The 26,056-nt window shown below is 41.6% G+C and overlaps 1 protein-coding gene and 1 long non-coding RNA gene across 5 annotated transcripts in view; one reads left to right on the top strand and one right to left on the bottom strand.

Moving 5' to 3' along the window:
• DNAJC13 (DnaJ heat shock protein family (Hsp40) member C13) overlaps positions 1–22,737 on the bottom strand; it is a 55,091-nt gene extending 32,354 nt beyond the window's left edge. For 3 of the 4 annotated variants that reach the window (XR_009745340.1, XM_061464548.1, XM_061464546.1), the window contains exons 1-20: positions 22,468–22,737; positions 16,647–16,727; positions 12,384–12,459; positions 11,772–11,921; positions 11,400–11,441; positions 10,158–10,358; positions 8,980–9,186; positions 8,801–8,896; positions 8,559–8,650; positions 7,613–7,779; positions 7,445–7,524; positions 7,196–7,365; positions 6,250–6,349; positions 5,886–5,993; positions 5,172–5,327; positions 4,366–4,422; positions 2,965–3,086; positions 1,686–1,761; positions 542–637; positions 251–394 (exon numbers count right to left, since the gene is read on the bottom strand). Coding sequence is in view for 3 of the 4 variants with exons in the window: in XM_061464548.1 (XP_061320532.1) it covers positions 251–394; positions 542–637; positions 1,686–1,761; positions 2,965–3,086; positions 4,366–4,422; positions 5,172–5,327; positions 5,886–5,993; positions 6,250–6,349; positions 7,196–7,365; positions 7,445–7,524; positions 7,613–7,779; positions 8,559–8,650; positions 8,801–8,896; positions 8,980–9,186; positions 10,158–10,358; positions 11,400–11,441; positions 11,772–11,921; positions 12,384–12,459; positions 16,647–16,714 (2,208 nt within the window). In the remaining variant the exon portion in view is untranslated. Of the gene's footprint in view, positions 1–250; positions 395–541; positions 638–1,685; positions 1,762–2,964; positions 3,087–4,365; positions 4,423–5,171; positions 5,328–5,885; positions 5,994–6,249; positions 6,350–7,195; positions 7,366–7,444; positions 7,525–7,612; positions 7,780–8,558; positions 8,651–8,800; positions 8,897–8,979; positions 9,187–10,157; positions 10,359–11,399; positions 11,442–11,771; positions 11,922–12,383; positions 12,460–16,646; positions 16,728–22,445 lie in introns of all 4 variants that reach the window. The other variant, XM_061464547.1, reaches the window with a different exon arrangement.
• Positions 598–25,896, top strand: LOC133274942 (uncharacterized). Its single transcript, XR_009745341.1, has 4 exons — positions 598–701; positions 803–953; positions 25,319–25,454; positions 25,752–25,896. It is a non-coding gene; the product is annotated as an uncharacterized LOC133274942 (long non-coding RNA).
• Positions 25,897–26,056: the final 160 nt, after the last annotated feature.

Raw genomic sequence — 26,056 nt, forward strand, 5'->3', positions numbered from 1 at the left:
CTAAAGCAAGAATAAGGTAAAGCTTAATACATATGCTGCTTTACATTGCTGCATTTACATGGAATACACTTCTAACTCAAAATGAAGCGTAGTAAGAGGCAAAGTTTCCTGAAAGTAAGCAGGACCATGGAGTTTCTCACATTCCTGCACTTCTATTACTGTCAAATCTCCCTCTGATTTCATGGACTTGTAGGTGTTCCTCTTTACACTTAGTCAAGTGCCTGTAGCAAAGAGCTCCAAATCCTTTTACCTCTTTTTGAGCTATGCCCATTCGATCTCTCCAGTGCATCAAGACTAGATCCACCTTCTCTTTGGCAAATTTTTCCACTTCTTTTGCAGCTTTTCCAGCCAGTCTCTGCCACTCTGGCACTTTATTAAACTTGCCGTACTGATCCTGCAGAATAAATCCTATTAGTTATTTGCAGTTGCACGTCTATCAATGCTTGATGCAGGTCAATGCTGCAGTCAAGTGTCTGCATTAGAAAAGTCAAAGACTGTACATCTATAAAACGTAAGAGAAAAGATATCTCCATTTACTTACAGTTGCAATTTTTAAGTTATCTCTAACATGCATCCTATCAGCATCTTTTTCAGGAACAGGATCAGCGCTGTCAAGGTATGCCAGCAAACCTGGTGGCTAAAAGCATTTAAAACCAGCGTAAATACGCATGCGGCTAATGGAACAGAAACCATCACATTAGGTAACAAGATCGTTTCTTTAACTTAAGATATTTCAAACCAGAATTTGCATGCTGCTCTAAAGTAAGTACGTAAAGCTACAGCAGCTTTCTGTTTTTATTAGTGAAATGCCACCATCTTCAACAGAACCATTCAATAGATGCACATTATCGCCTTCAGTAAAGCAGAGCTCCTGCCTATAGCCATTTCTTAAAGGAGTACTTAATGAAGCTAAGGACTTCAGGAAGAAGAGTTGATCCCACAGGAGTATTGAGGTGGGTGAATGCTGTAACACTTGAATCCATCCGTGTCCTCTGATATGGACTGAATGTTGCATGTGACATTAAGAGATTAGAGTCTCTCATCTGACTCAGCCTTCCGGAAGATAGTGATCAAGACTAGGACAGTCTGCTCTGCCAAATAATGAAGGAACTGCCATTTTGAATTTAAAAGTCAATTAATTAATCTGGTTAATTAAAAGTTAATTAATCTGCTATTTTTCCAGATTTAATAGTTCATTACAACACTGTTTTTTGAACTAGTTTCACTGAAGTAACTTGAGAACCTTTGAGGAGGCTGTAAGGGTGAAAGAACATGGGAACTATGAGCCAATATCTAAAGCTGTGTTATAAGCTAAGTTGGACAGGCATGAAAGAACAGACAGAATTGTTGCCTTAATTTCTTATTGGCACTGAGCATTAGAGGCTACGTTTACTGTGCCTCCAGATTTTTGTCCTTTTAATAAAGAAGTCAGACACCTTATTTTTGTGTCATACACCGGTTCTAGAAGTGGCAGGAAAATAACAGAACACTTTAGGAACCAGAGATGATTTCTACTAGTCATCAATATCTGTTCAATAGCAATGCCAGACTGCTATCTCCCAGGCTAGACCTCCCCCATGGAGCAGAAAAGGGTTATGCTTGCTCTATAAACTATCCCAAGTTTTCTAATACTACAGGCTCTCTGAGTTTATTCTTTCCCTACTCCGTATCTCATTTTTACTCACCAAAATACGTTTCAACAAGTTCATGGCAGTTTTGTTCTCAGCTGTCCAGAGGCCAACCAAATGTCTACTTAACTGCCTGGAAAAGCCATTGAAACTGCCTGTTAGTATTTTAAACAGCATTTTAAGCTACTAAACCAACACCCTTACCATGCTGGTGAAATGAAGACGAGCAAAAGCTTCATGCTCTTTAGTGAGTAAGAGCACAAAGCATTATATTGTTCCAGTTCAAGTATATGCTTAGCATGCTTTAAAGTGTTGCCTTTATGAAGTTCCAGTGAAGTTAGTGGAACAGTATCAGCACATGCTTTTTGATCTAGACCTCAAAAGAACACTTGAGCAATAGAGCAGAAACTAATAACCTAATAACCAAGAGTGAGTTTATCCACTCAATCTCAAGTTACAGTTAAAGTTAAGAGTCTAGAAACCATCAAGAACTCTTAACCGCTCCACTGGAAGCTCTTTATACCAGCTATTGGCTAGGAAAGCCTTTCTGGGAGCCCACCTTCTATGCCAACTGACACTTGCTGCCAACGTTTGTCTCTAGGGTTCTACTGCACTGAACTGAAGCATTGCTTACAAGTGAGTCATAAATACCAGCTCCAAACAGAACTGGTATGACAGAAGGTTTCTTACTAGCTCCCTCCTGGACAACACACAGAAGCAACAAGTTCCACTTGTCACTCCATTGCTTAGCAACTGTTCAAGCGCTTCAGAAATGTGTGGCTAAAAATGAAAAACTTCTATAATCTTCTATTTTGGTGGAACACATTTGAATTCTCACTCATCTTCCCCAGCACACCCGGAGGTTCGGTCTCACAGCTCCCAAGTTCTACTGACTGCTGAATTCAGGGAATGATTTCTGTATGAGGAGGCTTTTCTCAGACAAGGATGGGTGATCCTAACTGCATGCAAGATGTCCAGGAGCACACACCAGAATCTATACAGTTGTATAATCCAAGCTGAACCTTTTTACAGTTCCAGACATCCTACTTGCCTTTCCTTTCCCTGGATGTTTTCAGAAAAAAAACACACAAAAATCAAAACTCAAGTCTTAATGAGTTACTTAAGTGCCATTTTTTGGGGAAAAAAATAAGAAATCAAAAATTTATTAAGTGGTTGCAGTCTCAGCTGAAGTTTGATCTATTTAAACACAACAGCTGAAGGAAATATTCTCCTAAAGAACTGCAAGCTTTCTTCCTGACCTCCCAACTTTTGTAATGTTAGCTAGGCCATTACTTAAGACTTCTTAAACACAGCATATCAAGCGAGATGGACATACCTATTCGTAAGCATCCTCTGATCTGTGCTTATTGTAAACATAGCAGTGTGCAAGTGACGAGGTAAGGCACCTTCACTGAGGGCAAGATCTTGCATTTTGGTAGCAATCTCTTTGTCTCCTTCCTTTGGAAACAGGGCAAGATGATTACTAAAGAAAGAATCTTAGTTAAGCTGCTTTTATCTTAGTCTATAGTTCCAAGGCCTTCTTAACCATCAGTTACGTCAACTACTATCCAAAAGCCAGGAGCTAGAGTATGACGGGCTTTAAGTGCAAGTTCTCAACAGCAACTGATCAAAGCCATAGTAAAGTCATGGACCAGATAATTGGTAGTTACATCTATGAGGACAGTAACTGGACAGGGTAAGATGCACGTCTCCCATCCTACTTCAGGAGGTTTGTAGCATACATTTTACGAGTACCATTTCCACACTGCACTTGCAAATTAGGGTTAAAAAGAATGACAGCCACAGACTGTTGCTTGACTCTGGTCCACAGTAATAATTTAAGAGTAACTGGTGCTGTTTGGTTTAAGACAGCCACATGGATAAGACTGTCATTCAGGCAAGGTACAATAGTTGCAATGAATAATTAGAAAAAGCTTTCATTGCAGTTTTACTTGCCCATGTCCCACTGTAGTTCAAATGACAGGAGCTGTAGTAAATGGGATAGCAACTTTTAACTAACATTATCAGGTCTATCAGTGGAAACTTGCAGATTTACAATACCTCTATTTCAAGTGTTCATTCACTTCCATTCGAAGAATTTCAGATGCATAAGCTATTGTGATACAATGAGACACTAAAGCCCTGAATTTCAACACAGGAAGTGTCGAGAGCCAGTTAGCAAGGTCACCCTGCAACAATCATGAGCAGCCCTTGAGAAGTATGGGCTTGGCCCATACATCATGTGGTATGGAAACTAACAAAGCCAAATCACTGAAGCAGAGAGCAAGAACAGGCTGACATCACTAGTCTGCTCTGGGACATTACTGCCTGCTAATCCCAGTCCCATTCTGTCTGGCAGTGCATCCCAGGAAATACAGGCTCTCCCCCTTGAGAGACCCTCTTCAACATGCAGGAAAAGTCTGGTGGCTCTGAGGTATGTGACTGAGCTACACACAACATTAACAGCCAGATCTCAACTGCAGTACGAAGACATGCAAGGCGCTACCTAATGTCCCAACCAACTCACATGCCTTCCAACCCCCCAAGTGTCAGATAAAGCAAGTTGCTATATTAAAGCACTTACAGTTAAGCAGGTGTCCTGTTCCTCACCTTCCCACTCACCTCCCTCCCCACAAGAAGCCAATATACCAAACTTCTATTGCAACTGAACTTCTGAAACAGACAATACACAACAGACATGTATTATGCTATCCCAGGTAACGTTGATAAGGCTCACCTCTATTATTGCCTTCATTACCAAACCTGCTCCTTTCACAATTGCCATGGAAGGGTGCTAAAACAGAACATTGACAAAATCATTATCCAAGTGCAAAAATGTGAAGATCAGATCATCTTCCAGTCAGTTTCTTTATCACATCTACCTGGCTCTTCTACCTCCATTTCTGGGCAAAATTTAGTTCAGTTCTGTGAAAGCTAGCCCCAGGAAGAGTTCCTAGCCTATGCTTTTAAGCAAGGGTCTCTCATGCAAGTATCAGATGGACTTCTGAACAGCAGTATATAGCAGAGAAGCTGGAATAAGGCTGGGAAACTGTCTGACAAGCTGACACCAACCAAGAAGCAGAAGAGCATCCTGTGTTTTCAGAAAGAAAGCACTGACATTTTAGCTAAAAATCCTCTTATTCTTACAGGTGTAGCATTCAAGCAGATGTTACTCTTGTTTTGTAACTCCCTTAACTCTCACTTACCAAGAAACAAAAAGGTGGCAGATTCACCAAAGAGAAGAAGTCCTGTTCATCTGCTGAATCTAGCTTAATATTTAAGTGGTATTTTCAAGTGTATCTAGAAACAAGCCTTAGTCTATTCTACAATGATTTGGCATATCATCCACTATGGAATAACCACCTCAATCCAGTATTTGATGGTAAAATCAATAGGTCACTTAACTCACCACGGCAGAAAAAGTTTAGGCACATTAACCAGCTGAACAGTACAGAAATGTGTCTTTCAGGAGAAGAAGAGAAAGTTCACGTTCACTTACTACCTAAGGCCTCTAATGGTAATAAACCCCCCATTAAATCTTACCTGAAAGAGCTTAAATAGTGTTCTTCCATTAGATGCCACCATTTCCAACAACATGTCAAACTGCTGCCCCTCAGTAGTCTCACTATATGGAGCACATAGGGCAAATGTCAGGAAGTCCAGAAGTGAACTAATTACTAGGGCACCTGTCCCATGATCCTGAAATTAGGAAGACAAGTATGTAATACAGATACAGTGTTTCTCCCCTGCCCGGGGTCCTCATGGAAGTCTTAGTACCCATGATGCTGAAAGTGCTCCTCCTTGCCACATCTGCAAGCAAACACTGCAAGCTTAAAATATGCCATTACTCGAGTATGGCAATACTCTGGTAAAGTATTGGCTCCTAGTACATATCAGAGGCTCATGACCTCATATACTAGCGTGCTGAAATTACTTTCTCTAGTTTTAATCCCATAATTACCAGTTTACCCAATCTTCTCAGTTCCTTTTAGTTAAAAGGAACACCCAGTTTCCATATTAAACACGCCGACATCTGCTGCATGACACTCAAGTTCTGCAGCACAGACAGCTAAATTCTCACCTGTCAAGATCCAAGCTTATTTAGAACAAGCTTCAGTGCCAGACAGAGCTGTATTTCCTTTGCTTAGGTTCCAGGTACAAACACATTCAAAGATCTACCCAAGCATGATAGAAGTGTTTTCAGAGCAATTAGGAAAGACACTTAGGTAAGTTATTCGTTTGCAAAATTTGACTTACCACATGGGAATTGAATTTCTCTAGTAGGTTTTCTAGAAACTTCTTCGAAGAAAGAAGGGAAGCTTTGTTCAGCTGCTCCTGCCTCAAGTCATAGTCATCATGCATGGGCTATAAAAACAAAACCACCAGTATTCACCATGCAGTCCCATTTCAGCCCTTTGTTCTTAACAGCTGTAGTCCAAAAGCTGCACTCTGAACCCATAAAAAGTACATCCTACTTTAGTTCAAGTTCAGCAGGAAGTCACTGTAGGACAGGTTATTTCACGTTTGAGCACGCTGTGAGTTACAGGGCAGACCCTATCTGGTTCCTATGTGGTAGAAGTTCACACATTCCAAACTGAAAGAGCTGCAATTTAATACTTACACACATCAGAGCACAAAGCATGTCAATAGAGGCATGGGTTACTCCATCGTTGTTCCTTTTGAGGGCTTTCACAACCTTCACTCCTAACCGTTCTCGGAATCTTTTGAAAGGAAAGCAAAATCACCAAGATCAGAGAGGAAACAAACCCCTATTCACAGAGAAACAGCCCGAGACCTTTATCGGTTCTAGGTGCGTCCATCAACCTTTACATCATCCAGCTTCCCCATAGTCCAGAGTCAAAAATACTCCAAAGAATTTTTAATTTTCAGAAGAACAGCAGGCAGTTTTCCTGCTTTCTTACGTTACCCAATAAAGACAAGCTCCAAGCAGCCTGTACTTGCTGTAGGAGTACACCTCAACTTCTTAGAACCATAGAATCCCAGACTGGTTTGGGTTGGAAAGGAGCTTATGATCAACCAGTTCCAACCCCCTGCCATGGGCAGGGATGCCTCACACTAGACCATGTCGCCAAAGGCTCTGTCCAACCTGGCCTTGAACACTGCCAGGGATGGGGCAGCCACAGCTTCTCTGGGCACCCTGTGCCAGCGCCTCAGCACCCTCACAGGGGAGAGTTTCCTTACATCCAACCTGAACTTCCAACCATTAAGTTTTATCTTCTGTTGAACTGAAGCTAGCAATGACATCAATATACTTTAAGAATGAAGAACTGCCTACTTCAAGGACATATGAACGTATCATTTTTGACTAGGGAAAACATTAAGCTGTATTTGAGTCCAGCAGAGAGTATTTTGTAGCAAAGGAAGAATCAGCTTTACATACTAATGCTCATTTTCAATTCACATTAAAGCCTGATAGAAGCCAGCATGTACAGAATCTTCCAGTCTTTTTCAGACTCCAATTCTCAGTTTTTAAGTTAAGACATCACCAACAGCTCAAGAACTGTTTTCACCTATTACTTCCAAGCTTGAAGAGACTTCTCACTCACTTTGGAAGCTGAGTAAAGGCAAGGAAGCCTGCTTTTGAAGCCACTAGTCGTCTTACTGCTTGGAACTGGCTTTCAAGCTCTGCATTAGATGCTGCAATATCTCCCTCTTGTGAAAGCAATGCTGTTATGGCATTATTAATGAGTTTCTCCTTGTTTTCTGAGAACAGACCCTGGTTAAGAAATAAAAATGATTAATATCTTTATGCACTAATGACACCTGAAGAGGTCAGACAGAGGATTTATTCTTACATCTTGTGTAACTGCATGTAGTACCCCACTGTAGGAAATGTTAGCATTGAACCTGAACACAGCATCTGCAAAGTTACCATCTGGAAGAAAACATAACAAAAGTTAAGTGCACAGTACCTGGATGTTCCAAACAGCACTATAAAAACCATGTAATAAGCATTAGCTTACTTGGAGGAGCAGCCAAGAACCTCAGATGAAGGCTCTCTACTTCTTCATCTACAGGCATACTGAGTAATCCCCAACGCTGGCCTTTGTGTGTGGAGGTCATCTTCACACAAACATCTCTATTACCAGAAGCTCTCACTCCATCCAACAAGCTAGCCAGGAGAGAATCTCTGGGTTGGGTGAAACACATAGGAATACAATTTAGATCAGAAAAGTGATGCCAAAGATCCAAGCTGTAAGAAAAACAGACCAAAAAACCCCACAGAATGAAATGCAGCAATTGGAATCTCTTACTAACACAGGTGCTAGCAGCTACACCTCTGGAAGTCACTGACTTTCAAGTGTTCCTTTATTCACTGTAAGAACAGAGCTGTCTTACACCCAGTATAGCCAGATGCAGCCTTTCACTAAAGGGATAAGCTCTGGATTATCTGTTAATGAGTGACACATGTTGCAAGCCAATTCATCCCTGTGCCTTCTGCAAAACCTCGCTTAGGAGGATTAGACTGCATTACAGCTGCAAGTCCTCTTCTGTTGGTTGTTTTAAATAGAATCAACCAAGACCATCTCAAGCAGACAGCTCAAAGGGTTTACACAGCCTTCACATTTCCAGATCACTTAAATTGGGCTTTCTTTCCCTGTCTTGGATATACTGCTTAACCAAGTCAAATATACACAGAACAACGCTGCTTTGGAAAAGCGGGCTGTATCTAACTGTCCAACACCCTTACATGTTGATCTAAAACCTTTCTAGACAGATATGCTTAAAGCCGGGATGAAGGTAAAGGGGAGAGACTTAGGTCTTGAAACAAGTCTTGATTTCTACAGTGGCAGACCAGCAGAATAGCAAGGCTTTGAGTTAACACTTCCAAGGGTCAGAGTTTATAGGAGCAAGGAACACCCATGGCAACTTCCATTGGAATTCATGACCCACCAGAGCTCCAGTTACCTCTCTGTTGAAGAGTATTTCCGAATTTGTCCTTTGATAAATTCAATGGTAAAAAGCTGGGGATTTTCACAGTCGCATACTATTGCAAATACCTAAAAATAAGAGATAAGGATTTCATTCAGGAACCAGTGTTATTTATCTACTCTACCAATTAAGGCCATCTTATCTATACTGTCATATTCCTACATTGATCTTTTAGAGCACCTACTTCAAGAAGTCGTATGAGGAGGGTTGCCTCTTACCTCGCCTAAAGGTTTCAAAGTTGCAATGTTATAGGTAGCTGGATCCCGCTCAACTAAGCAAGCTTCCGTAAGAGCTAGCACTCTTTTCACAGGTTCCTTAAGCAAATGGAAAAGGCATGTTAGGAAAGAGAATTCTTAGCACTTAGGAGGAACCAAGTAAGTTTAGTGTGATATCTTACCAAATGTCTAGGTGTTATTTTCTGAACAACAAACTCTGCTAGAGATGTCACAGATTCATCAGTGCTGTATTTGCCAAAGCGAACATTCAAGTATTGCTCAAATTCGAGGGATTCTTTCCTTATCCGCAGAGAGATCCCTATGAAGTTGCCAGCATGTTCTATTGCACTTTTGATAATCTCCTCCCTCTGCTCAGATGCAAACAGGTGCTGCATGTTTCAACAGGAAAAAAAACAAACCCACAGGTAAAAATATGGCATAGCTCAAGATATCATAGTTCTGTAAGTAATCCCCCCCTATATACTAACAGAGAGAATCTTTCCAGCAGCTGGGCTTGACTTGGCTAAGTCCATGGTATAAAGAGGTTACTTATTACACAAGAGATTCGCTATTAGGCTCACATTTGCTCTTCAAAAACACCAATGTACAGCAGCTATTCCTAAAGGATACCCTGCTACACATCAGTGTGGTATTGAAGTAAAGGCCTGTATGCCCTGCGTTGGCAACAGATGCTGACAGGCTGGCAGGAGTGAGGAGCCAGAGCCATAGGGGCAGCCCCAGCTGCTATCTGTAAAGGCTGCTACCCAGCCTTACTAGGCAAGGTGAGAGGTTCAATTCTGTATTGCTAGTTTTATGCCAGAGAAAAGCACGCTGCAGTACATGAGAAGCAGAAACCATGATCTAGAGTGCAAAGTCCTATTTTGTTAGTAGTGACCAAGGTAACAGTATTTACATCAGTGACCATGAATTAATTCCTAAAGATTCACTTCAGCTGCTTGGCGTATTGCACACAGAAAGCCTGGATCCCAGGATTCTGAAACCAACATTACACTGCAATATTTCCCAAGCAAAGCTGCTGAATATCAATCACAGACCTAAAAAGGAAGCACCACCCCTGACCAATCTATTTTTGAACAGAACCTCTTCATCACTTAGGCGGATTAGGAACACTGACTGTCACTTCTGTAACTTTGAGAAATGTCAGGAAACTCCCCGTCCAAATTACAGACATACCATCCAAATATAAATAACTGGGTATTTCATGCTAATAAAATAGAATACATTTGGGTCTCAGAGATGCACATACTTACATGACCAAATTCTGCTGAAGCTTCATTATTAAATATACAGCTATAAATAATCTAAGCACCATACCAGGATCTTTTGTTTTAGTACTCACCAATCTACTAAATCCTCCATAGAGGATACAGAAGCCTCCCTGATAGCCAGCAATATCAACAAAGCCTTCAATATTTCTGTAGTCATAGGAGCACAGGACTTTATTCGTTGCAGGATCAATTTGGTCAATACCTCCAGGAGTCACTTCCAGAATCACAGATTTCCTCGTATCACTCCAGTGATGTTTATAGCAGTTGTATCTCTGCAGAGAGAGCTACTTTTAGATATCCACACACGCTCCTTTACTACACAGCAACAGTTCTTTCCCTGTCTAGTAAGCAGTGTGGGTATAAAGTTCAAAACCTATGATTTCTCTTAATGCTCTTATCTATGTTTAGAACACTATGAACCCAAGTAGCTGTCGACTGACAAGGAAGTCAGCTCTGATAATGTATTCTGAAGAGAAAACAGCCACTCCAAGAGGAAGTTGCTACAGAAGGTGATCTATTCACAGATAACGTGCACTGTGGTTAGACAAGGAAATAGCTATTGCACCAGGTCCTGTTTTTCAGCTAATCAAACTAAATTAAGGTAAGCTTACCACTACACTGTGTATTTTTCACCTCCTGCAGCCACATTCCTTTACAACCACACTTACTAAGAAACAGCAAAAGCTAGAGCAAGACAAAGGAGACACCCAAATTCCAGCAGTCTTGCTATGCTCATCACTAAAGATCTATTCTATGCAATAAGTGCTATCTTCTGTGACAGGAAGGCATAAAACCAAATATCAAGTCCAGTACTCCGTACTGCCTTGATCATTACTACATAACCAAGATTCATTACATAGCAATCTTGTCTTTAATTTGACATACACAATCTTCCTAGGAAACAACATTCCCACACCAAGCATTCGGGATGTTACACAGAAAATTATCCAGCATTGGAAAGTAAAGTGTTGGAAGTAGTAAACACTGAATGATCAAAGCTTCTGTTTTAGCTCTTCCTTCTCTCCAAATAAAACACCACGTGGCAAAGGCATTTATTTCAGCAGTAACATTCAGAGTCTTTAAGTGTACCGCATAAGGCTTAGACCAAGGGGAGAGAACTCAAATAGTCTACTGTTGAGAAGGTTCCCATTGCTTTTGATCAAACTCTTGACTTTCTCTTCTCAAAGCAAGACTTCAGATACAAATTTGCAAGTGTTTTAAGTAGTGTATACAGCACAAGCATCACATACATGAACAAAGTAGTTTAAGTCTTGAGATCATTCATTAATGATCCAGAGAAGCCAGGCACTCACCCTTCCTGTGATTTTTCCTTCTGAGAAGTCTGTCCTGAATCTCTGTATTTAAGAAAGTTAAAAATGAATGAATGCAAATGACAGCCAATCTATCCAGAAAGCCTACATTTAAGCTGACCCCGTTTTGAGGGACTTGAACTAAGCCTCCTTGAAAGCTCACCATTTCACTGCAGTTCAATGCAGTCAGTATTTGCAGCTTTACTATTTAAGAATCATGCATTAATTGCTGCAACTGACATTAGAACAAGTACGTTAACATAACACACCAAAAGACAACCTGCTTTTATGTAAGGAAACAAAGCAGAAGAAGCTACCACAAATGGTAACGATAACCAAGTACTTACTGCTTGCTTGTAGAAAAAATCATCTTACCAGTGCCTCTGTAAGGAGTTCTGTTCTGTGCTCTGTGGAAAACTTCAGAGTTTCAGACTTTTTTCCACTCCCTTTCCGAAAAGTGAGGCTAAATTCTGTTCCTTGTCCTTTTCCAACAGGGGAAATACTACAGATATCTCCATAAGGCCACTAGACAATTGAAAGTAATTAGGTTACCCTGTTAGTAATTTTAAAGCTCCATCTCCTCCACTCAAAGCCACTTAGTACCTATAATAACTGAGTAAGTTGCTGTAATGAAACAGTAGCTAGCATGCTACGTGACAGCTTTAGCTTGAGCTTCCTATTTGACACTCTGCAAAGTAAGTAACTGCCCTGACTCCCTCCAGGGACATAGATTTAGAGTGATCAAACTTACACCAGTTCATTCAGAACAGCACACCCAAAAGCAAACTACTACCTAGTGGCCAATAAAGACAAATTGCCTGAAAGTACAAAGCCCACTGGATATTTGTAGAGTTAGTGAAGGCAGCACCAGTTTTCTGTTCTGGTTTTGCCAAGATCTCAGACTAGATAGTTTCTGACCCCCGAATGCCACTATTCACTCTGGATGGTGAATGCAAGTCAGAAATCAACTTTAGAGATGATAGTTACCTGATTTGTAACTTCTAGCGTGTTGGGATTGTATGTGGTGATGGCATGGGTTCCTACTGAAAAGACTCGCTTATACCTAGAACACAGAAGAATGTTAGTTTCTCCAGAAGTCACAGAGAAACCCTGCTGAAGCTATACACAAATCATTGTCAGGAAATTGATACGGAATTTTCTTTAGCTCCTCTGTTCCATATAGCCTTAAAGGGCACATACGAGTTAAATACTACTAAATATATTTCCTTATGCATATCTTCTCCCAAGTTACCAGCTAAGTCAGGACCAAAGACTCTTGGAACGTGCACTGAAAGGCACTACCAGATCAGAAAAATTATAATAAAAACCCAAACCAAACAAAAACACACCAAAAAAAAAACCCTACACAGATTGGAAATGGTCCCTGCAATACTCTAAAGCATCTGTCTGAAGCTGTCTCAGACTACAACTGTAACATGAAATAATCCAATTCACACACCCGTTCACAATACTGTAACAAGTCAAAGTGTTCCTATGGCCAAGCCTGATTGTCTTCACCTTGAGGAAAATTAGGGTTACTAAACTCAGAGACACTCAGATTGCTGAAGCGATAGTGCAATATGCAGCTAGTCATTGCCTCTCAATATCACAGGTATTTTAACTGCTATAGTGCTTAAAGAACAGTGTAGCATGGTAGCTGCTTGCATTTCAGGCATGTCAGAAACAAGCAGCAGTGAGCTAAAGCTAAGAAATTCAGATACAGCAAGAGCAAAATGGAAACTTTACCAGTTTCATTTCCTAGACAACATTCACAGCATACCCTGAACCATCTCTTTATATAGAGACTTATTTACATATTTCTGCATCAGAAAGTTTTGCAACATAACTAAGCAGAGTTTGAAACAGAAGATTACACTAAATCCTTACTACTTGTACAAACTTCTTGGTTTAGGGGACTTTATCTGGAACCAGTCCTGCCCAGAAAGTCAAGCAAAACCTGAATCAGAACCAGTTCTAGTAAGTGTTCTTTGACCAAAGAATCAGAATCTAAACACGGGTGCCTTTCTTGAATTTGAACCAAATAAAAGCAATACAGTTTCAGTTCTTGGTAACCTGTGGGTTTGCTAGGGATAGGACCAAGCAGATGGGAGACTAATCAGATGCATCAAGAAACCACTTCTTTATACTCTGGCATTACAGTCCCTTCTCTCTCACATCCCAGGTCTGCAGCACAAGCCATCATTTCTATACAAGGTCAAACTTTGCATGAGTTTCGGATACATTCAGAGCTGCTGTCTCATGTTATTTGACCTATCCTCTCTTGTCTCATAATAGCAAAGTCAAAAGTATCTCCCTGACACAGTCAATCTGACAAATTTCATTCCCTACCATTTTCCATTATTCAATCTGGTGCAGGTTTAAGCCATTACTGGCCCAGAAGAATTTATCTAGGAATTAAAGCATGTGCTTATTTTCTTCAAAGCTTAGAAAAAAATCTGTAATACTGAATTGACCTGCCACCTTAAAGATGTTTAATCTATTTGAAAAGCCTGCTTGGCTTTCCACACAGTTGAATTTTCCTTATTTAAGATGCAGGCGAAAAGAAGTTGTAGCAATGAAGCAGAGCATTTGAAGTCACTCTAGCTGCTAATAATTCCACTATATTCGGTCTGTCAAAGAATGCTCCAACTCTTAGATAAGAAAATCCTTTGAGCACCCCAACTCTTCCCTCCTCTCTTGTTGCACAATTTAGGCAGGTGTTGTGTCTATATAATTTACAAATAAGGCTTCTTTATCCTACTCTAAAGAACTTATCACAAGTAATAAAGCACTTCAGTACTTGTTTAAGGATTAGTTGTTTACTCACCATACTAAAGAGCTTCACAGTGCTTTGTGGCAGAATAAGGATATGCAATGAGCACATGTAACTGAAGACTAGCTTCCATATGGCCTCTACCCTTCCTCCCCTCATGCTCAAGCCAGCATTTCAACATCTAGGAAGCATATTGATTACCCAGCATTCTTAATAAGTGATGTGACAAGGAACACAAGACAGAACAGCAGGTTTACTGAGTTACCATTTCTTTCATTTCCTCTCCGTAGGTAAATTCAGAAGACCCAAGTCTTGTTGCACGAACAGAAGAGACTCAGAAGTCAGTTCTCATGAACGCTTAAACATACTCTTGTCCAGAACCTCACCTCTACACAGAAAGGTATTTATATCTCTGGGCCTTGAAGGCTTACCATTAATTCTCTCTCATAGTCTGCAGTACAGGCTAATACTAGGCTGCTTTGAGAAGAAGAATTTGAAGCAAATCTCCTCCTCCCAGTAAAAAGGCGTTTGATTACTCACTACTTCCTTCCAAGCACTCTAGAAGTCATATTTTTTAATTAGGATCAACCTGGTAGACAAATTTTATACCACCACATTCAAAAGACAGCATTCATTAATTTTATAGAACAACAGAAAAACACTGGAGCACCATCATCTGTGCTATTAGAAAACACTTTAACTGCTATGCATGCAGCCCTTGAAGAGATTCAGGCCATTTAGCACTACACATTAAGTTACTGCCTTTTTTTTATGTTATCCATAGATTATACTGAGATTATAACTATGAACTGAGTGGACTTAAGTATTTAAATATTAGCTTACTAAAAGCCATATAAGCTTCTGCTGCAACATGAGGCAGCTGCTCACAAGATACTGCTTTCCCCTTCATTATGTGAAAAGTAAAGGGTCACTGAGTTTTAAACTAAGCCTCTGTCGTAGACTTTAGACTTAGTGAGAAGTTCTAGAATACTTCACAGTTTATCAGACCACTACTGCCAAAGTTCAAGATCATACTACTCTAACTTCAACAGCCTGCGTCATGTAGGAAGAGGCTCTTTAATGGAAGGCATTGGGTAGCAGAAGCAATCCGAGTTCTATCTAATTGCCACCAAGTGGCTCAAATCACACGCACGCTAGACTTGCATACAGGCCACAGGAACTGCAGAAGAGGACATCAGATATTTTCTGCTGGGCAACAGAAAGATTAGGAGGGACAAGCTGTCCTAACATTCTACCCCACCCTAATATCTTTTTATTAGTGAAGGAAACTGTTTCTTCACCCATGCCCACACAAATCTAAAAGCATGGATCTTAACTCGGGTAGGACCCAATTTACAGAAGTGCTGAGGTAAAACTAAACACTAAACTTCTAATTTCAAGTCAATCAAGAACTTGTCTTGATAAAGGAAAGATTCTGCCCTCAAGAGAACTGCTCAGTCTAGTCTCGACTCCGAACTACGCAGGGCTTTAAGTTTTGCTGACAGAGGCAGGGAGCAATTTGATTAGACACTAAAGCAATCTCATGGTTCTTCAAAGAACAGTTGAGAAAGATCTGTGGCTGCCACTCCTTGCAATCCCATCCTCCTTTCCTTCCCAGGATTCCCCAAAACTGATAGGAAAATTTCATGAAGTATTTATCAGCAGACAACAACAAAAAACACCAAGAAAACCAAACCCAAAAGAACCCAATCCGTTTCATCTCACTGGTCAAACAACATCATCTCTTAGCGCTGTCATTAGAATAAAACTGTACTCATGCTCCTGAAGTGCAGACAACACACCCTGTTGGTTCTGTTGATGTTTAGGTAGCAAGGAAAAACCCCAGTTCCACAGCACTACTGTGCATGTGAGAAGGAACAACCAGTAAGGATACCAAGGAAAAACCTATGAAGCTTTATGTATGTATGTACTCAGCCTAACAGCTATGACAATTTAATGGACAGCTTTATTAGAAGTTCCCTAGCTTCTGCGGTCAGATGCATCACTGAAAAATCATTTTATAGATTCCAGACCCCCTTTAGGGTTGAAGTTTATTTGTAGTAACAGAATTCTTCAATCCCACCTAGTACTTGGGTAGATAATCTATTACACAACGTGTTAAGTATATGCATGGACTGATCATGCTCATCTATACATAACATACTACTCCTCCAAGAACCTGTTCCAAGAAGCAGCATTTCCACTTTAAAATTAGTGCTTTATACAGTAATTTCAAGACTCAGAAGCTGAGTAAGTCAGGTGGTTCATTCCAGAGCTACAGAGTGTGGGAACACGGGCAGGGGAAGGCTAAACCACAAAACTGATTCTAGTGAAGATCCAGTTCACAGGCTGAGCAGCAGGTGCCTGTAGTTCAACTTCCATCCATCAATACAGGAACTACACAGTAAAATCCAATACTGGAGAGGAGAAATTACACACAAAACATTAAAAGAACCCCCAAACTTTAAACCACTTACTTTCCCCTCCATGAATGTTTTGTTGTGTAGAAACAAGCAAGATCTCTGTTTTCTCGAATTATATTCATGCTGTGCCAAGCCCTGAGAACAAAAGATACATCCTGTTAGTACTCATGATTTTCCTTTAAAAGCGAAGTTCACTCATCATCAATATGCTTCAAGACAAAAAGACTTTGTTCTTGGAAACTCAAGTCACTGCTATGTCAATTCCAAACAAAAAATATTAGGAATACTTGTTTATCAGACAATGCATGGACTACGTGGCACATGGAGCAGAAGCTACTCTGCAAGAATTCATATCCATAGCTTGCTTGAAGCTATGCTGAAGTAATCCGGCCCCAGCCCTGCTATAAAGTTAGACCTAACCCCAGTTATCTTTTTACATTCAGCTAATTTTCCTTGATTCAGCAAAGGAAGGTTTCTCATTTTGAGATGGATGACCTGTAACATTAGCTCATTGCTAATTCCTATCCTCTGCAACTTCAGGCTATTTTCTTGCTGTAGTCATTACGTAGTCATGAACACAAGAATGGAGAGCCTGGCAGAAATGAACTTGAGAATTCCTGCCCCCAGGTGAATGACCAGCACAATCATCACAACCTACTGGAGAGAACTGGTGGTACTGCTGCTGGAAAAGGAGAAAAGAGGTATTTACACATTTCAGTGACTCAATTTTTGAGTCAAGCTTTCAGAGTTAATCCCCCACTGACTTGTGGCAAGTTAAATTCTCTAAATCCAGTTTTGGGGAACAAAATTTCAGGAGGGGCAGATATCCAAGAGCATATATACATATACCTGAACTCCTCCATTCTGCCCAGTGTAAGAACTACGTTGCATTGTAATTGCCATGGATAAGCATCAAAACACTACACTCCGTGTGTCCCAACTACACAGATATTGTTGGAGAGCAGGACACATTAAAATACAAAATTATCAGATCTGAAGTTATCTTTCAGAACACAGTGCCAGATACTCAATCCCAATAACCCTCTTTTCAAGCCATTTTCTTGACATTAACTAATGTGTTAGTAAAAATAAAATAAAAGGCTTATAACAAGACTAGCTCCACTAAGCATAGGATTATGAGATCTATTTTGCTGTAATTCCAGGTTCCCTAATACCAGACTCCTCTGACCAGCTCTATTAAGTCTCCCAGACCTGAATGCTACCTGCTGTAGAGTATTTAAAGCAAGATGTTCTCCCACTTGCAAACATCTGGTCTTAATACTGAACTGAGAAACACTCATTTTATGAGCCTCCATTACTTTCCCTTGGCTTTACCACCAGCACGTCACTGCTGGTCAGGATACTGCCACATGAAGTACTGTACATGCAGTGAAGTGACAAATTCCCTAGACTGCTTTTTTTATTTAATGGAAACTATTCAAATGATAAAGCTTTGATGCGTTACTCACTGCTCTTCTGGACAGTGATTGTAACTCTGTCTCCCACTGAGAAGACTTAACACAGAGACAATATATGCCAAAATCTAGTAACAATTAATTCTTGCACACATCTTCCTGCAGTTTAACAGAGAACAAGGCTAACAATAGCCCAGTGTTCTGAGCTGCCGTGTTGAAGCCCAGCAATCATTTTTCAGTTGTCTTTGGTTCCACAGTAAGAGCAAGATGAAAGGAAATAGTTCATCCCAAAGACAAAAACATTTCAGAAGAAACCAGGAAGTTCTCTTCCTTCCCTCATTCTGGCAAAAGCAGCGTAGCATCGCTTTTACTACACTATCTACAATGTAGATAATCAAATTATGATGTAATTTCAGTACCAAAGATAGAATTACCATTGACTTTGCAGAGCACATCAGGTTTTAGTATTCACAAAATTCAGCCTTATTACCAGTGTAAGCTATAGTGGCCTGCTTATAGTGGTCATATCACATTAATTTTCCAAAATAAGAAAGCCTCCTGGCTCCCCTTTACCTCTTCTTTCTGTACTCAAGAGACCTTTAAGAAGTTGACCAACATAAAAATTGAGTTCAATTCTTTATTTCACCCATAGACTTATCCAGGACAAAAAGGCCCCAATTTTAATGACTATCTTAGCATCCTGGGATACCTGACAATAGAAAACCACAACTTCTAAGGTTATTTTGCACATTTTGCAGCACAGCCATCAGCTATCTGATACTGATGGCTCTCAAAAGCTTAATACTAGAGACACCTAGTTCAGACTTCTACTTCCTCTGGGTAGAAGCAACAAGTACTTTGGAAGTAGCAGCTTATGAACAGGTTTCATCTGGTTGAGGAAGAGCGAGCAACTCCTTTTGGGTGCCTAACTACAGCACTCCCTAGTACCTGGATATTTGAATTAGCTTTCCCACAAAACAAAAGTTCAACAATACTTTCCTACTTGATTCTTGTAGTACTGCAAATAGGAGTGAAACAGCTTTTTGGTGAAAAAACCTGAAACCACACTTCTGTAAGCTGCCTGTACCAGAACCAGCAACCCCCAAAGTGAGAGGGCCTGAACTGCTGCCAGGACTCCCCCTTGCCTCAGAGTTTAAGCTATACAGATAGGTATATTACACAAGGTGTGTTCAACTTGCATACGCTTCCCACTTTTCCAGGATTTCACATTCTTCAGACAAAGCCACTGTCTGGGAAACAGAAGCTATTTCAGGAAACAGAGACAAGTCAGTCTCAAACTAACGAATGGAGAGTTAGAAACAAAGCTGTGACCTTGCAGGCATCAAAGCAAGAGGCAGAGCTGTAATTATACATACATCCCTCAGTTTAAACAGTGAGAAGTGTGGACACAGGTTCACAGAGTTTAGTGCAGTACTTAGATTTCAGTTTTTCCTGATTATGTTATTCCTCTGCTATTACAAAGCTTCTGTATTTTTAAGTGCAGGTTTAACCTATGCTAAGGTAGCACTTCAAAGCTTCACACAGGATTACTCCTCTATTCCACTGGGGTGGTAGGAGTATTACAGCAAGGCTAAAACACAAGGTAGAGTTCCTGGAAAGTCTATATGACACAGGTACAGATCCTCACATCAAGCTCAAGTGTGGTTTCTCAGAGAGAAGACATAGCAAGAACATAAAAACAGGGACCAATTGGAAAGAAATGAGAGCAAAGCACTGAAAAAAATCCACCAAGGTTCTGGGGTTCTACACACGTACCTTTTAGCTTCAAGGTCTGAAGCCTCATTTCCAGTCATCTACTCATGGAGCTTTAAAGGCATTCTTTAAATACATGGTTTTTCTGTACCAAAATGCTTTGGCCATCTGCCTCTTTTAGTGCTGTGTGTGCTAAGTGGCAGGTTTGCCTTTTGCCAGATTCTTTTTAACAAACACTAAACTTTTTCCTTGTCCCTAAACAGGAACTCTGCTCTTTAGGTATTACAGCCTCATCGCCTCTGGAAGCTGAGATTTCTTAACTGTTGTGCAGAAACTCATAGCCCTTAATGTAAGAGAAGGAGAAAGACAAGAGATCCACCAGATCCTTAAGAGAGGATTAGCACAGTCTGCCACACTCATCAGCATCGCATACTTCAGTGGTCCAGGCTGCAAATGGGCTGAGAATTTCAACCTCACTACTACTAGAAGTGATGGTCCATCCTCCAGCTGACTGCCCCATTCCCTCACTGAGGACAACCAGAATCTTCCACACTTGTTTTGCTTTTCCATCTACATTAGCATGCTGCTGTATCAAGGAACCAGTCTCATTCCCCAGCGAGGCAGGTCAGGGTCAGAATAGAATGGTTTACTCACTAACAGGAGGAAGAAAAAAAAAAAGTGCTTCTTTTCAGTCATGTTTTGACCATCTTGTCATATTTCTCAAGAAAATTGTTCTATTTTAAGTCTTACTAGTGAGGTGGGATAATTGGTAAGTTTTTTATGGCATGAGAGTATTTTTGTGATGCAAATCAAGAGGTTGAATAGTTGAAAGTTAACACTGCAAGATACAGCTGAATGCCAGCTGAAGAATTACTTCATTACCTCAGGAAGCTTCACTTACTGAGCCTCAAATCACCAGCTCAGTCTGAAACACAGATCTGCCCCTTCAGACCAATCCCCAGCACACTGCTTCGAATGTGGAAATTCCCAGTGATTCAGTCCCTGAGGACAAATACGTGCTCGGAAGCTGAAAAATACCACCGTGACTCCCAGAGGAGCGAGCTGCACACACGAAATAAACCTTCCGAGAAGTTTATTCCAGCAAGGCTAAAAGGCAAGGTAAAGTTCCTGGAAACTCTGTACTACCCAGGGACAGATCCTCAGCTCTGAGTCTCCAAACACTTTGAAATCTGCAAGTGGAAAAAGCCTGTCAGCAATAACAGAAAGGAGTCGGTAATCTCTGGTTAAGTGTTTTGGCACTTGGCTGCCTTTAGCAGGCAGGAATCAGACCAAGACGCAGATCTATAAACTGAAGCCAACTAGAACCAAGCATAGTTTTTACATCTATAACACTGGTCCTGTTATTTTGAACCAAACCACGGCAGACTGTTTGAACAGCATCTTCCAAACCCAATTCAAAGACAGAACTTGAGCCACTAGCATCCCTTCAACAGCCTTCCTCCTTTCCTGTGGACGTCACTGCATGCAAGTGGCCTGCACAGACAGTCTTAATTAACAAGAAAAGGCTTTGGCTTCAAAGTATTTCAGTTCCAAAGCAAGGACTATTTTGTGAAACACAGTATTACTTAATTGGTGCTAAGCAATAGGAAACAAAGCCGCTACCTACTCAGCTTCTCAGACTCACTGCCACAGATCTGATTCCTGAAAGAGCACAAGAGAGCAAGCAAAAATACATTTCAGATTACATTAACTTCAAAACCAACCACGGAGCAGAGAATAGCTGCACTAACAGCAAGGCTCTAAATAAATGTATATGCCTATGTTTCCCTCTGAACAGCACGCTCAAACATTCATTGGGCTTGAGGGCACTAAGCTGAAAACAGAACAAACCCTCCCCACCCCAAGTGAAGCACTGAGCACATTTGTACAGCTCAGAGCTTGGCCCTCAGCAGAGACAGCTATCAAGGTGCAAGCTCCACAGCACCTGACAGGAAATCTATCTCAAAGGCTGCACGCAGCTCACTGCGGGCAGAAAACCATTGAGGATGTTGATTTGTTTTGCCTTGAGGAAAGCAAAAAAATATCAAGTAAAAAGCATCCAGGGAAAAATTTAGAAACCTCTGGAAAAATAAGCACATTAAGGGCAGATTTTCTGAAAGACACATGTAGTTCTACTCATGCTCTTCAAGCATATTATTACCACTCAAAAAAGACATAAAATCTCATCTTTGTGAGAGCAAGTCTCCTTCTTGTCTCTCCCACTCTTCCCAGAGCATCTCATGAAGGGTATATTTTGATCTGAGGCCTGAAGGCAAAAAGTAACATATCTTTTCTCACTGGACACGCTAGAGCTCATCTAGGAAAGCGACAAACTCTGCCCCACGGCTACAGAAGCTGCATCACGCACAGAGCAGTGAAGCACCAGGCAGGCTGAGGCTGGAGAAAAGCCCAGCCTTTCCCCTGCTCCGAGATACAGGAAGAGAAGGGCTCGGGAGTGCAATAAAGCAGGTTCCACAACAGGGGAGGAGCTGGCTGCTCACCGCCGCAAGCCGCCCCCCGAAGCCCGCCCCTCGCCCCTCCATGGCTGGGGCAAGACACGGGGGGGCTTCGCGGGCGTAAGCATCTGTCCCCGGCGGCAGAGCGCTGCCGCGCTCCCCACACCGCCCTCACCCGCAAGGCCTCGACAGCGCCTCGGTGCCGAACGGCCCGCCCGGGGCTGTAAGGAGGCAGCGGGAGGGACACACCGCCGCCTCCTCCTGCTCACCTCCCCCGCCGCTGGGATTTACCTGGCCGGGGAGCCTTGCGCTGCCCGGACCTGCCCCCAACCAGCACCGCACTTCCCGCCGCTGCCGGCGATAAGGGCGAAGGGCTGCTGAGCGGAGCCCTCGCCCCTCAGCCTTCAGCTGCCCCGGCAGCAGCCGCTACACCGCTCCAGCTCCCTCAGCGCCTGGCGCTGGAGGCCGCCATCTTAGCTCCGGCACCGAGACCGCCCTCCCCACGCAGCCGCCGTCGGGCCCGGCACCGTCACGAGATGCGGTCAGCTGACACGCTCGTTCACGCGACCCCAGCCACCGCGCCCTCCTTACCCCGCCCTGCCGGGAGCCGGAGCGCTGCCGCCGGGCGCATGCGCAGAGCCGCCGGCGGGCGGTGGGGACGTCGCGGGCTCGGCGCCTCAGGCGTGAGGTGAGGTGAGTGGTTGTGTAATTGCCGAAGTAGCATCTTATGGCGCGTTAAATGTGGCTGAACCCTGGTTTGTGCGGTTGTGTGGCCACCAGAAGAAGTTCCTACGGGACCATTAAACTCTCCGTCAGCTTCCCTCATTCTGTACTGGACATAAGACTTGCCAAAGACGGTGTAAACTACAGCAGCATTGTAACAGCTTGACACGCTTGCCTTAAAATGCCTAAAGATGTAAGTGTTTTGGAACATGACTCATTAGAACATATGAGCTTACCATGCCTTTACTTTAAAATAGTGTTCTTACAGTTTGCCAATCATGGAAACAACCGGGTTGGAAAAGAGCTTCAAACTCACCCAGTCCAACCATTCCCAGCGCTGCCAAGGCCACCACTAACCCATGGCACTGAGGGCCTCGCCTACACCATGTGTGAACACTTGCAGGGACGGTGACTGCAGCCCTGCCCTGGGCCGCCTGGTCCAATGCCTGAGCACCCTCTGGGGAAGGAATTGTTCCTCAGCTCCATCTAAACCTGCCCTGGTGCAGCTTGAGGCCGTTTCCTCTTGTCCTGTCCCTTGTTCCTTGGGAGCAGAGACCGACCCCACCTCACTACAACCTCCTGTCAGGCAGTTGTAGGGAGCGATCAGGTCCCCCTTGAGCCTTCTATTCTCCACACTGAACCCCCCAGGTCCCTCAGCCAAGAAAGAATTGAGGAATAAATAGAACTATTTGTATTTTAAGAGAAAAAAAAAATAATTAAAATCACAGGCAGTATATTGCTAATTTTCAATTATTAATTATTTATTAATTTTATTGTAATATATTTTATGTAAAATATTCAAATCCCAGTTAGTCCTTCTTCTGATAACTCTGGTCCTCTGAGTCCAAAATAGCGGTAATGGGAAAATTACATTACATTGAGGAAGATGATTAATTACTTTTTGGGCACAGAGCCTTGAGGGTGAAAAAGTTGTATTGACATACTAGGAACTGCAGAAATGTAATTTCAGATGGAAGTGATATGATTCAGGAAATTTTCTTTGCATGGAAGAGGTTTTGGAGGGGCTTGGAGGGATTTTTTTCTGTTCTCCTTGGTTAGTTGGCTTTGAGGGTTATTTTGTTCTGGGGGTTATGTGCTGGGTTTAGTGCTTTTGTGTTGTTAGCATAGGGTAGGTAAAACAGCAAGCAAAGCAATAGCTTGTTGGATGTTTATTACTTGAGGCCAAAGAATGACATTTCCATAATGAAATTGGTATAACAGACTAGTAGTCAATATTTTCATAGCCAAATTTCAATCTGACAACATAGATTATGTTTCAGCATATTTCTTCAGCTCAAAATAGTATTTCAACAATGAGCTATGTGTTTACTGTCTATTTTCCTTTAGACGCTATCTCTATTTTTGGACATGCTTTTGGGTGAGTAGTGAAGTTGCCTTTGGTTATAATGCAGTAGGATGGTAAAAGGAAAAGAGGATACAGATTAAGAGTGAGAAGATCCAAAAGAAAATGGAATAATAACTTTGAAATTATTCAGAAAGCAAGCAAGCAGGAAAGGTGTGTTTAGCAGTTGAGACAGGAAGTTATGGAAATGATATTGTACAACATGGGAACATATCTTCCAGAAATTGAAGTAGATCAGGGTTTCATAACCGTTTAATTGTAAAGCGTGTGTGAAATGATAATTGTGTGTAGACAACAGCATTCTAGGTTTCTTGGTCATTGTTTCATGTGAGCTGCTACTACTGGATGTTTCTTCATTTTCTGTTTACCTAAAGATTTGTGGAAAGCCTGGAATACAAAAATTGTGGGCCTTAACACCATCTTCCAATTTTAAAGCTTACAGTTTTATTTTAAAAAGCCATAAAAAAAATAAGAAAGAATAAAATTCTAACTCCATTAATGTCAATGGCAGTTTTATTGTTGGCTGTGACACAGGTGGTGTTTCACCCTTACATTTCGCAGTCACTTAGAGAGTAAGCAGCCGTTTACATCCATTGTCATTATTAAAATAAGAATAATAAAGCATAGCTTTGATGCGTTCCTGAAAGATAGAATGTTAGGTTGCTGCAATCCCCTTTGGAGAAGCAAACTCACCTTCATTACTTCTGGATCTTTCATCTGAAGAACATCAACCTGACCTTGTCAGCTTAAATACTGTCATTTGCATACAAGGTCAGCCCACCTCCAATCTAGAGAGCAAGGTTTCTCCTTACCATCCAATTTCTGAACAGCAGAAGGAATACAGAGTTCCAGTCCACTACTGAATAATTAACAATGCACTGGCTATTTCTGTGATCAGCACCTAATCTGAAAGACTGTGGTTAAGGATTCATGAATTCTTCAAGCACAGTACAGGTACAGTGGAGAGCCAGTGCTAGGATTCTCTGCAGCAACAGTAACTATGATGATTGTAAAAACCAACCTATAATAGCAGAGCTCCTGTTGTGTTTCAAACAGATGTGTTGTGGTTTATAGCAAAACCAAAGAACAAGTTTCTACCCAGCCTGCCTGCAGTGAGCAAAGGACAAGACAGCCCCCTTTTCCAGTACTGATTTTGATGGGGCAGAATTTTGTGACAGCTTTCTAGAGAAAGGTGATGTTCTTCCATCCTTCCTTGTCTTACCAGAAAATAAGTTCCTAGTAGAATTGGGAATAGTTACTTCATCTTCTTACTTACAGCATATTTACAGTGTAGGAGGTTGAAGAATGATCCGCTTTGAGGCCAGCTACTGTTTTTCTGCCATAAAGTAATGGGGATCTAAAGATTGTATCTAAGTGGTTCACCACAGCTTAGTGTAAATTAAAGATAATGAAGAGAGAATATGCTTAATAATTGTATTTTTAGGTTGCCAGATAACCTTAACAGTAATACTTTGATACCTATTTATAGGACTTGACTGATAGAGGATCACAGAAGCATTTGCAAAGGGATAGGAAGGGGGGGTGTAAGTGTACAAATCCCACCTGAAGCCAATGCAGTAAGATGCCTTTGAAAACCTCTCTCCTGAATCTCAACACTGTTACTCCTAATCTGTTGCAGATGCCAAAATAACAGGTTACACAGACACTCTTCTGGAAATCAGACCCACGTTACTGGATCAGTCTTTGTTCTACTCTTTGTTATCCCAAAGGTGCATTAAGACTATGCTGACATTTGCCAGGAGTTCAAAGCTCACATCAAATTTTTATGTATCT

This window comes from Pezoporus flaviventris, unplaced genomic scaffold (assembly GCF_033815535.1).
Source record: "Pezoporus flaviventris isolate CSIRO_AGI_PZ_B2104156 unplaced genomic scaffold, CSIRO_AGI_Pfla_v1 ptg000037l, whole genome shotgun sequence".
In the NCBI taxonomy this organism is placed as follows: domain Eukaryota; kingdom Metazoa; phylum Chordata; class Aves; order Psittaciformes; family Psittacidae; genus Pezoporus; species Pezoporus flaviventris.